Source organism: Semicossyphus pulcher, unplaced genomic scaffold (assembly GCF_022749685.1).
Source record: "Semicossyphus pulcher isolate SPU_LCO1_2020_fin unplaced genomic scaffold, fSemPul1.0.p SCAF_17, whole genome shotgun sequence".
Lineage (NCBI taxonomy): Eukaryota > Metazoa > Chordata > Actinopteri > Labriformes > Labridae > Semicossyphus > Semicossyphus pulcher.
In genome coordinates, this window is record NW_027211681.1 from 13949435 (window position 1) to 13962313 (window position 12879).

General features: G+C 42.2%; 1 protein-coding gene across 1 annotated transcript in view; it reads right to left on the reverse strand.

Moving 5' to 3' along the window:
• The window catches only part of glra3 (glycine receptor, alpha 3), a 39625-nt gene extending 32100 nt beyond the window's left edge, over window positions 1-7525 (reverse strand). Inside the window, exons 1-2 of the mRNA XM_069665833.1 lie at window positions 7447-7525; window positions 4570-4637 (exon numbers count right to left, since the gene is read on the reverse strand). Coding sequence (XP_069521934.1) covers window positions 4570-4637; window positions 7447-7525 — 147 coding nt within the window. The remainder of the gene's footprint in view (window positions 1-4569; window positions 4638-7446) is intronic.
• Between the last annotated feature and the right edge of the window lie 5354 nt (window positions 7526-12879).

Here is a 12879-nt window from a genome sequence, read left to right on the forward strand (position 1 = left end):
AGGCTTCTCTTTTTCTCTTTGATGTTGCGTGTTGCCATAGCGAGGAGTCTGACTGGCTGTCAGTCAAACTCCTCGCTATCATCAATCATCAATCAAAATCACATACTGGGGAGCTTTTTGAGTCGTCCAATCATGATTCCCAGTTTGCGCTGCGTTGTTAAAAATTGTGGAAGACCCCACTAGAGTTTAGATCAACAGAAACTCCTTCGTCAAATCATATTCTGGATGTAGCTTTCAAATGCGTATCGTCGTCCTTTCTGTCGACTTCTCTCTGATATTTGGGAACTACTTTTCCAGAAATTTGCTATTACCTTGGAACATCTCTCATTGTTATAAATCAAAACGCCATAATATTTACATGCCAATCGAAAGCTTGACAGACGTAGCAACAGTAACCAAGGGGGGTGGGACTTAGCAAAGGCTCAATTGCAGTGATCCAGTTGCCTCTCTGTTTGTACAGTCAATCACACAGCAGCTCTTTCCCATGTCAGAAGTCTATTTTGTGTTTTCGTAGCATTCAGGTTGAACGCTGAAGCCGGACTGTATTGAGTGTTTTGACACACATTTTATTCTTGTGCGTTAGAACAGGTGAAAGTAGCCGAACACCAGCCGTTGATGATGATGTCTCTCTCTTCCTCTTCCATCAGTCTCTTCAGATGATTGTTCACCATGAGTCTGGTTCTGCTCGAGGTTTTGTGTTTCTAGCTCATGTTGGGTCTCTATAAATAATACAACAAAGAGAACGGTGTGGACCTGCTCTGTTTATAAACGTGTCGGAGCCCTCAGGTGGGCTCAGTCTGCAGCAGAGCAGCTTCTTTCACGCTGATGGAAAGTTCAATGACTGTAATGTTAGTGTTAGTTTCGTCTCCTCTCGCCGTTCCTCCTCTACTCTGTTACTCAGGAACAGATCGGCTGCAGGAGCCCAATTTGATAACAGAGCTGTCAATCATGAGGCCACACCCCCTTTTTATAGCATCAAATAACTAATTAAAAGTAAACCTATCAGAAAAATGAACACTTGGACATAAATCAGCATGATAAGAACTAACTATAATGACAGAAACCATGTTGGAGAAAAATGTATTTGACGTGTATTCTGATTTTATAGTTTGACTCATGTCCCATCTGTTAACATGGAGGAGGCGGGCTTTATGAGCTATACTGCAGCCAGTCAGCAGGGGGCGATAGAGAGGGTTTGGCTTCACTTTTAGGGAGCTGTCATGTCGTCCATCTTTCTTTACAGCCTGTGGCGCTGCTGATTCCTCAATAAAGTGACTTTAACTTCGTCAGTAAAATGCTTTCTCTCTGGAGCCTAAAAGTCAGATGAAAAGTGCACCACCACCAACTTTGGTATAGTCTTACTAATCCAGCGAAGCACGCTGTGAGACCTGTGAAAACCCTCGTCTCAGTCTGTGTGTTTGTGTGTGTGTGTGTGTGTGTGTGTGTGTGTGTGTATGCATAATATCGGTGTACAAAGCAGCCTGAGTGCAGCCAGGTCTGACTTCATGTCACTTTAAAGTATTTGCTGTCAGAGTCACTAAACGTCTTCACTGCACATCTGCTATTCCTGTCTGCTTGTCTGTCTCCTCTGATTTCTGTCTCCGTCCGCCTCCATCGGTCATTTTCTCCATTCATCAGTGTGTCATCCCGTCTGCCGTCGTCTCAAGCTTTTCTCTCCTCCTGCTTCACATTATTTGACCCCTCTGGTAGGTGCTGCCTCTGACAGTATCATCAATAAATCCCTCTTCATACGCCAGTAATACGAATTATTCAACTTCCACCTCCACAGCTGTTATTAATATCAAATGTGAAGAATAAAAGAATAATGTCAGCGGTGTCAGTTAATAAATTATTACATCAGTTTAACCCTTTGAACTCTGCAATATAAATGAGTCTGCCAGTGCAAACATTGATATATTTGCTTCTTGTGATCTCATTTCCTTAAATATCTTCAAATGCTTTGTATCTCTATAATCTGCACAAGCTGAGCTAAGAGGTTATGGAGGTCAAGAAACCATAATAATTGATACAATTTATTTTAAACAGGATTGTGTTAAAAGCGTTTTTACCAATGACTGTATAAAAAGATGGCCGACATGACAGCTCCCTAAAAGTGAAGCCAAACCCTCTCTAGCGCCCCCTGCTGACTGGCTGCGGTATAGCTCATAAAGCCCACCTCCTCCATGTTAACAGATGGGACATGAGTCAAACTATAAAATCAAAATACACGTCAAATACATTTTTCTCCAACATGGTTTCTGTCATTATAGTTAGTTCTTATCATGCTGATTTATGTCCAAGTGTTCAGTTTTCTGACAAGTTTACTTTTAACCTCTTGACCAACACTTTCTTTTACACTTGTTTTGTAAAGATCTCCGCTTGCCCGCTCTTGCTCCTGCACTGCTCTGTGAAACTGTGGCTGCTTTGAGATTGGCAGAGGTACACACTGCTGCATTTATGCACAGACAGAGGGAGAATCTGCACTAATGAAAGCAGAGGGGATCAAAAACTAAAATCACCAGCACCAGCCTCAGAGCGCTGAAGGTCCACATTCAGATTTAATGATGTCTGACCTGACTAAAACATGACAGCATCCTGTCTGTGCACCGAGCATAACCCTGAATATTAAGCCCTCACACAAACCTCTAAAAACACTTTACTTATTTAAATCCTTGACAGGATGGAGCTTCCCGTCAAGGACAAATGCATCTTGTTTAAAATATAAGTCGGAAACAAGCTGCAAAGTTCTGTCTGCAAAGTGCAGCTTGTAGTGCCACGGACTTTTCTACCTTTAATGCACATAATATTTTCATGTGTAGTGTCTCACTAACATCTGAACCCATCGGCTATCGTCAAACGTCCATATCTCCTCTGGGAGTGACGGCGAACTTTTTCGGGTATTCCGCTTTGGCCAGCGTTTTAGCGATGAACGACTTCCAGCTCAGACGTCCTTTTCCATGTGCGGCATCATTTACAGTCCAGTGAGTAGCTTGAGAAGCGACCGTGTGTTTAAATCAAAGTGAGGTGATATTCTCCCTCCAGATACGTCTGCTAAATAAACGCTGTCATCTCTTGGTTCGTCCCATCCCCCGGAGGAGCGCCCGTTCATCTGTCTGTGCTGAGTCTCAGTCTCACTGTAAACAGTAAGTTACACAGAGGCTGCACTCTGGCTTACTTCAGCGGGATGAAGCCCAAACAGAAACAGATTTTCTTGTGATCGACTTTAATTAACGGCTCTTAGACTTAGACTTAGACTCAACTTTATTGATCCCTTTGGGATGACTCCCTCTGGGAAATTCAGTCTCCAGCAGCTTATACAGTACAATACAATAGGAAAGAATCAGCACACAGAGGGTAAAAAATAAAGATCAAAATATATATATCTATCGATATATATATATATATATATAAAAAAGTACAAAATTAGATAACAAAATATATAAAATATACACTCTTAGAAAATGTACAAGTAAACAGTGGGTAATAGTTCAATTAAACTAAATTAGGTTATTGCACTGTGGTATTAGGTTATTGCACTGTGGTGAGAGATTATTGCACATTGACAGATTTTTATTGCACATATGACCCTTTGAGAAATAAATAAATATTACTATTGAATAAAAGAAGTTAACTACTATTAACTTTGTGAGCTGAATTAGTGGCTACCGCTTGTGAGAGAGTCTGTCCCTGTTACCTCCTCCCCCTAAGTGAGGAGTTGTACAGCCTGATGGCATGAGGGACAAAGGAGTTCTTCAGTCGGTTAGTCCTGCACTTTGGAAGGAGCAGTCTCTCACTGAACAGGCTCCTCTGGTTGCTGATGACGGTGTCCAGGCCTACCTGGTTTTTGTTAAAACGACTTCCTTTTCTGCGTGCTGCTTGTTTACAGAGAAAGTGTTTTTCTTGTGATCGACTTTAATTAACGGCTCTTCAGTTTGCTGAAAGAACAACATCATGATGCAGATTAGGAACAACATGAAGCTTTGTCAGGTCTGTCCTCAAGAGGAGAAGAACACTACTTTAACATGAGACGGAGGGCGGAGCCATCATTTATGATGCATTCAGGGAAGTCAGGAAATCTAAACGCTGAATGGCTTTCGTGACACAGCGTCAGCAGATTTGATCTGATTTGATGTTTGATCTAGAACAGATTGTTAGCTGTTAGCATGCAGATGTCTGTTTATAGAGATTAATAAGAAGCTAAATGGTCGTCAGATAACGCTGATGGGAGCCGGGACGTCATTACTGCTTTTGCTCTCCACACGGACTGTTTTTCCTGCATACGCCGAAGCCTGCTGATACGTGATTGGTCAATACTACTTGGACTACAAACTACAAACACAAACCAGAACAGTTCCCGTACTAAGATCTAGTCCTGCGTCTACATTTTCATGTCTGACCAATAACAAATTCATTGTGGTAAAGTGCAGATGTGTAACACAGACGCTGGAACATGAATGCCTGTCCTCTACACGACGTCACATATTTGATCGTCTTTTTGATGGAACACGTGAATCTTTTGTATAAACTTGTCGGTGCCTTTATGCTTCATTCAGTATCTCTGTTACTCACCATGGTTGTTTCAGCGATGGAGCCAAAGCTGTTGATGAAGATGTTACAGGACACGTTGACTGGAGGACCTGCAGAGAGAGAGTTAGACGGATTACAGTAGATGCAAAGAATATAAATAATACAGTTTATTTTTGGAGATAAACGAGATGCTCGATTTTATAAAGGCTTGTTTCTTTAAAGCTGCCCTCCAGCAAAACACGGTTTGGTACGGTCTTTGGGGATGCACAGCACATTTATACACAAGTGCTGAGCAGTTTACCCTCCAGGGTAACATGCATTCAATGTTAAATCACGCTCGGCTCTGACAAACACGTGAACCTGTCACCAGTTACCCAGTCGGCACAGATTAGAGATTTCCCGCACCAGTTGATGGCATTGGTGTGTTTGATTGTTTTTAAGTGTTTTTCCACTAAAAATAAAAACATATTAAAGAGGAATATTTGACACAACTGAACTGTAATATAATCAGGAAATGAACGATCTATATTTTACATGGAATATTCCCATTGAGATAAAGAACCTCTTTGCACGGGGGTCCTGGCCAGGACAGCAGCTGACTCTCAGTCCAGTGATGAAGTTATCACATTGCCTTGTAATTGACTCGTGCATTAGGGCTGCAATGAATGATTTCCTCATGATTAATCTGATTATTTTTATGGTTAATCGATTATCTTACTAGTCAGTTTATATGCAAAAGTAGTGAAAAACTCTCATCATTTTTCAGAGCCCAAAGTGATGCCTTCAAATTGCTTCTTTTGTCAGACCAACTTTTTAAAACCCCAAAACGTTTCATTCACAAACTGACAGAAAGCAGCAAATATAATGTTTCACTTGTTCTCTTAAAAAATCTTCAAAACATTTCATCAATGACAAAAACTGTTTGCAATGAATTCTCTGTAACTGACTCATTGTCGGAGCTCTTCAGACTATGGGTAGGATTAAATATCAATGTGGCAATATATCATCGTCCCGACTCATGCAATACAATAATCAATAAACTGGTGCCAAATGCTGATATTTTACTTTACAGATATACGGCGCTGTAAACAGATTTTGATTCACCGCGTCACTACTTCATGACTCCTCGCGGTGGCGTTTATGACATTAACGAGGGTAATGAGTACGGAAAAGAATTGGCCGAAGAAGAAGTTGACAGCAGGATAAAAGAAGAAGAAGAAGACGTCAGTGAAAAGAAGAGATGCACCAGCCACTTTCATGTCCTAATTTGTTTACAGTTGTTCTATAGTTCTGTAAATTTAATTCACTTTTTTGGGGCCAGGGACCCCTCACAGGGGAGAGCATTTTCCAAGGACCCCCTCATAATCGTAACACCGATTAAGCATGTGCTTACTACCATTACGATTATTTATCCGTCAGTTAATCTAACGATTATTTTTTTAAGATTACTTATAGTCTCCAATTCCTACGATGATATTAATACTGACTAAATGTATAATAATCAACCAAAAAGTAATAATAATAATAATAATAATAAAAGACTATTTGTCAGATGCCTGATCAGAAAAATACTGGACGTCAAATTTAAAAGGATTGCTATGACACAGATTGATCTAATCACTGAATGTCAAAGCATCCCTTTCCCTGAACTGGAGAATCACTATTCTTACCTGAGAACTTATTTAAGACGAGCCGGACGAGCTCATGAAACAACAGAACGAACCTACTGCAAAACATAAATCAACAATTATTGAGAAGGTAGGCTACTTCAGAGGTGTACTTCTTACCCTCCTCTCTATTAAGAGATAGAGTTTGAGTTTTCCCAACTGGACTTGAACGCATCTCTCCTCTCCTCTTGCTGTAACTTGAGTCGTGCAGTGCGCATTGGTCGAGCAGGCACGAGAGAGAGCGGCAGAGTGACAGTAAATATGGGCGGAGCAGAGAGACAGTTGGGCTGATATTGAACATCGTACCGGGGCTTCATTCAAAACGTTTGAGGCTCAAGCCAACGCTCCCCAGAACGTGTTGCCCTGGGAGACCGCCAGCAACGAGTGACAAGATCCATTTCTGCGCGCGTACCTTTACTGTGCTCCAGCTTGCGACGCATCGGGGGGGGCAAAGACTTAAAGTGAGCGAGACATATGACTGTTAAAGAAAGCTGGATGAGATTGTTTGTTCAAATTCACCACTAAAGCACGTACAGGACAAAATCAGTGAAGAGCTCAGAGGTACGGCTTCGTCCACACAAACTGAAAGTTCCTTACTGTAGCTTTAATCAGATGTGGAGATGTATCATTTTATGATTGCCTTGCATTATATCAGTTATCACAAAATCTCTGTATAGTGATATTATTGTTATCGTGGGCCACGTATCGTATTGTGATTTACCCTGCGACACCCCTGCTACAGACCTGTGTCAGTGTTTTTGTCCAGTGTCCTATAAGTTCTGTTTTGTAAGCAATATGAGGATTGTTTATGTAAGGGATAATGTCTGACGAGGTGCTTATTATCAAGAATTACCGGACGACGGTTGTCTCCAGAGAGCCACGTATGGACGGCTCCAACAGGTTTCTTTCTTTTCCTTTCACAATTTCCTAGCCAGCATCCCAGTCATAAGGTTCTCCAAATAGGTGCAAATTATTTGACACCTTATTTCAGAATTAGAAACCGAGTATCCAACCAGACTAGAAGAATGTATGACTCTATGTAGTGGATAACATTTGTGTTGTGTTTCAGGGATACCAGGTCTGCGTTGTTTCTGCATAATCGGGCAATTCTTTGAAGTGTTGCTGAAATGTTGTTTGGTCCACCTGCTGGACGGACCTGTTTTGCTTTTAAATAACATGAAAAATATCGATAAATAAAAATCTATGGTTGATAGTTCAGCCCAGAGGAACACAAAGAAAGTATATTCATTACCTTTAAAGTTCGGTCTTATCCTGGCATCGTATCCTGACGTTCTCCCCATCAGTTTGTCCAGAAAATCCGACGGCGACATCGGGACCTGCCGTGCCCTCGCAGCATTGTCCACCTCCTTACACTGGCTCACACTGTCACAGAGACAAAACACAAACACATGTAATCATCTGTGACACTTTCACAGCAAAGCACGGATACAGACCCACAGTGGGGAAGTTATTGATGGTTTATGACAGCTTCGATGTTTCAACACACCTGGGACCACATTCACACTGATCCTCATCCTGAGGATAAAACCTGCTGAAGAAAACACGAATCTGAACGTTAGATTTTCATGTAAATAAATGTCTGTAAGTCTCTATCTATCGCCGAATGAGGTGACACAATGGTGATTGAGCCTATGGTCCACTGATGAAAGCCTTTGCCTTTGCAGTATATAGAATTATTACAGACTGGGTGTCTGTGGCGACATTCGTAGGAAAAAATCACAAGCGGCGCCCAGTTAGTGACGCGTTTTCCATCAGCCAGCAGTGGTTGGTCTGCCAGAGAGGGTAGGCGGAGCTAAGCGCCTGCTTTTCCGCTCTCTGCAGGTGTTGCGAGTAAACAGTAATCTACTATGGCTGAACAAACAAAGAAAAGATGGATGACTACAGATACAACTTCAACAAGAAGTGAAAATCCAAAGAAAAAGAAACAAACTCGACGCTCAGATGAAGCAAACAGTCTGAAAAGGAAAGCGACCGTCAGCCAGGAAAATCAAGAGTTACAACCGGAGCCAACCGTAAACGCCTGGTTCAATTGGGACGAATGCGCCGACAAGTCATTTTTGTCGCCAAAGTTGCTGCCAAATAAAAGCTGAGAACTTCGAGATGATGTCTTTAAGAACACAGAGTTATATATTAAGAAAAAAACCCAGTATGGATCAGGCAGTCACTCAAAGCCAGTCTTAGCTTCAGTAATCTTGAAGACTCCAGTTTTCTGACATCTTTCTAAAAGAGATCCAAAGTGATTATAAATCAATGCCATAGTGATCAGTGGATGATGAGTTGACCAGAGGACATACTATGCCTCTGAGTTAGTATAAACGTTTCACAAAAGAGGCAGTGTTGAGGATGTGGTACAAATATACATTACCTTCAATTTTCTGTTTCAATATTTTGGGAAAGATCGCAAAAATTCTCACAATACTTCTGGCTTTGAACAATGTTTTGCCAATTGTGGTACCGGATTGAAACACTTGAAAATGAAGACCTTCCCTGTCTTTCTCTGTAGCGTCAAACAGCCTTTGGACTTATTTCTATGTCAGGACTCCGGAGGGGTTTCAGGAAAACACAGCACTTCCAAGCATTGTCTCTCTTAAGGTCCCCTCCAGTGGCTAAAAGGCTAATGTTAGCTTAGAAATGGAGTCCGCTAAGGTCAATACATGACTGGCCCCCACCACAACACAGAGTCCAGCACAAAACTCAAAAGGTTTTATCCTGTGAAGCCGTCTGGCCAAACAAGAATAAGACTGCTGTCTGAGGGAAACATCAGCTGGGCATTTGACTCCATGAGTCATGTGTTCCTGCTAACATGAACTATTGATAGCTAGCTAACGTAGCAAAAACTCTTGATGTAGCTGTTAAATTGTCTTCCATGATGTTTTCATAATACTGTTTCTACCTGTTTGACAAAGCAACCAGCACTGGATCCATTTAGAGCAGCAACAGCTAGCTGGCTGGCTAACCTTAGCTTACTTGCTAGCCAACATAGATGCTAGCAGAGTACCATCTGAGTTGACATGTTTGTTGGCTAGCTTCTCAAATTAATTCACCAGCTAATCAGTCCCTCCAGGAAGTTGCGTTCATGCAAATTCAACCAATTTTTATTGCAATTTTGACCAATAACTGCAACTTCTTCTAGAAGTTTCTCTGCGTGGCTGAAGTCAGCACTACAGAGAGACAGTAATCTCCCTGTCTCAGTAAATGTAATGAATAACGTGTGCACATACAGCATTAAATGTGAACGTGCAGTGCAAAATGAGAATTTCATGGCTGTTGTCTTTAGTTTCATTCAGTTGTTTTGGCGTCTCGTCACAGAAATCGACAGGAAGTGATGTCTGAAGACAAACAACTCGCTCAGCCAATAGATGGTTTTGTCTCTCACAGTGGATGTGTGATGTGTTAAAAATCCTGGAGGGACTGGCTATGTTTTATGTAACGTAACAAAGCAAAGGTGTATAACCAACATAATGCAGGTCAATCACATCATAATGTATAACCCTCTGAGGCTGGTGCTTTGGGTGCTTTGGGGCAACAACATGCTGAAAATTCAATCACTTTGAATAATGCAAGGGAAACCTGAGATATGAATTTATGAAAGAGGAATCGTCTTCTGTTTTCCCTCTGTATCATATCAAGTCCCGTCAGTAATCATAGCAGGAATAATACTGCTGACACATGAATCGGAAGCGCTTTTTTATACAGAGATCCACACACACAACGCTGTCCTGCAGACTCTCCAATTTACACAAGGGGTTGCGTGACTTCAGATATTTTAAAGTCGACTGTCGACACTGATTAAAGTCGACACTGACTAGTCGCTGTACTCATGAATAAAGCCACAGGAGAAGGAAATGCTTTGCAACGAGCAACAATACATATTTGCAAAGCTTAATGCATATGCTGCAACAATAACCACAGACTGCATAAAAAATAGACGTAGCCACCGGGATGTCACCTATTGGTTTCTCGATTGTGTAAATGAAGCCCAAATATGCCCGCCGCCATGTTGGTTTACAGGAGCCTGAAGTGACCAAATTTAGAAGAGAGGGTGGAGCTGGAGAGGAGCGAGGGGTTGAAAAACGCCAAGTTATCAAAGCTAAACGGTCTGCGGCGTCTGTGGTTGATCCTTTAACTCAATGAGCTAGTTTAACTTCCCCAGGAGGAGATGCTGTTTGTGACTGACGGCAGGTGTTTAGTTATCAGACTGAAGAAGTAGCGGACTCGCCGCTCGCTCGCCTGGTGAGATGGCGAGGAAACGACACGTCACAGGAAACTTAAAATAACCGATCTTCTCATCACTACGGTTCGCTGTAATCTATCTGGGGTAAAGCCAACAACTCCCGACTCCTACTGACCTTAAATAAATGTTTGATAAACACTGAACAGACTAACAAGCCAGGTACAGCGAGCACAGTATACCTGCTACTTAGTGCTAAAATACATCAATACAATAACACTAGCATTTAACTCATCGAAAAGCTGGAGCTCAGACTTCTTGCACGGACAGAAAGTTCCATTAATTCCACAGAGAGATTATTTGTCCAAACTTTGAATGAAAAACAACACAAACAGGTGAAGTTAAGTTCAGTGACTGTGTCTACTCTGTCCTCTGTACGCGTGTCTGACGTGCACACGCAGATACTCGTTATTATCAGGCACTATGTGTACCGTTTAAATGATCACACTGTAAACTGAGCGTAAGACCACAACCTTCATGTCAGCTAAAGCTCGATGATTCTTTATGGAGTCGTTGATTAGTTGTTTACTTTTTACTGACTAAACCTGCTGCAGCCGCTCTGAAGTCTGTGTTGCTTCATCAGCTAAGCTCCTCTGGATTAGGTGTCCTTTATCAGTCTGTCTCTGTATGTATGAGGGTGTGTGTGTGTGTGTGTGTGTGTGTGTGTGCATGCGTGCGTGTGTGTGTGCATGCGTGCGTGTGTGTCTTCTGGGGTGAATGGATAGTAGCTTCCAAATGCTACAATAAAGCTGACGATCCTGAAACAACACTTGTGTACGTTAGGACAAGAAGGAACATTGCCAAAAATAACTTACTGTCACACACCCACCCACACACACACACACACACGCACACTCAGCACATGTAAGAGTAGTTTCAGGATCATCAGCCTTTACGTTGGCATTTGGAAGGAGCTTCCATTAACCCCAGCAGGGAGTGACCTTATACAATCCTAAGAGCAGAAGAAGAAGGGTGTTGACCATGAGTGTGATTACTCATTAAACCTCCTCTAAACATGCACTCACACTGCTGCTGACAGAAAGAGACAAAGAGGCCGGAGCTCATTTATTTACAATGAGCTGAGGGAGACGAGGAGCAGCGGGGAGCAGAGCCGCAGCTGGAGGAGGGACATTAGCGGCGTGGAGAAAGTCAACTTCAATGACAAGTTAAAAAGTAAAGAGGAGGAGTGATGGCCAATAAAAAAACAACGTGTTTATCTAATCATTTCATAATTTTCTGTCATTGACTGTTTGAACCCATGAGCTGGCTTTATGGCTATTTATTTGGGGGGACCAGGCGGACCGTATTCGGACAGAAATGGCCTCTCGCTCACCCACATCTCTTCAGGGAGAGTGAATAAAACACACCTGGTAAGTTAGTTAGAACCAGTCTTCTCATCAGCAGCCTTCTAAGCTGGGAAAAGCCAAAAACAATCCCGACTCTGATGCATGTAAATTAACGAATTAGAACAAATAAATGAATGAATGAGAACAACTGAATGAGTTAACAAGCCACTGAAACTTACAGCTTAACAGGTCAAACGGCCTCTGGAGCGCAAACTCGCTGGACGGTCTGTTAGTCCAATAAAGCGCAGAGCAACACAGATTATTTGTCTGATTTTTACCTGAACAAATCTCCAAAAGGCTCCAACAGCACAAACACAGCGCAGAGGTTACGTTCAGTGACTGTATTATCTGAGGTGACGCCTAGCAGACAGCTAGCAGCTCCCACCTGTCACTCAAAGAGGCCACGCCCCTAACGATGCATCACTTTAACCCTTGAAATAATGAAACATGTGCATTATATAAAAATAAACTCCCTGTCAGTTAAAGTCAAAACACTCTTGTACCAGGTTGTAAACATGTTTATTTAACATGGGTCTCAATGGGGACTGACTCACTTTAGGAGGCAGCCTCAAGTGGCCAGTAGAGGAACTGCAGTGTGTTGTTGAACTTAACTGCGGCGGCGGTTTAGCTCAGTGGTTAAATCGGCGACCCTATAAAGAGGCTATAGTCCTCGATGCGGCGGCCAGCCCTCAGCCCTTTGCTGCATGCCACTATCCACCGTTCTCTCTCTAAAATAAAGGCAGAAAAAAGAACTGAACTGCATTATATTGAGGGATGTCCTTGCTTGAAACCATGGAGTTTCTATTCTTACTTGGGCCATAATAATAATGAAAGCAGAATAATCAGAATAAAAATATTCTATACTATATTAACGGCTGCCCAAGTATATTTGGCAACGAATTCAATCATGTTTCTAATTTTATCGGTCCAAGATCCTCATCCACGATTGATTAACATCTGAACGTCCTCCCTTCCCGCTGTGCCCCTGCCGTTGTGAGCAGCGTCTCCGCACAAGCTTATCACAGAAACACACACACGCGCACACACCTAGACACCTACACACACACACACACACACACACAGAGGA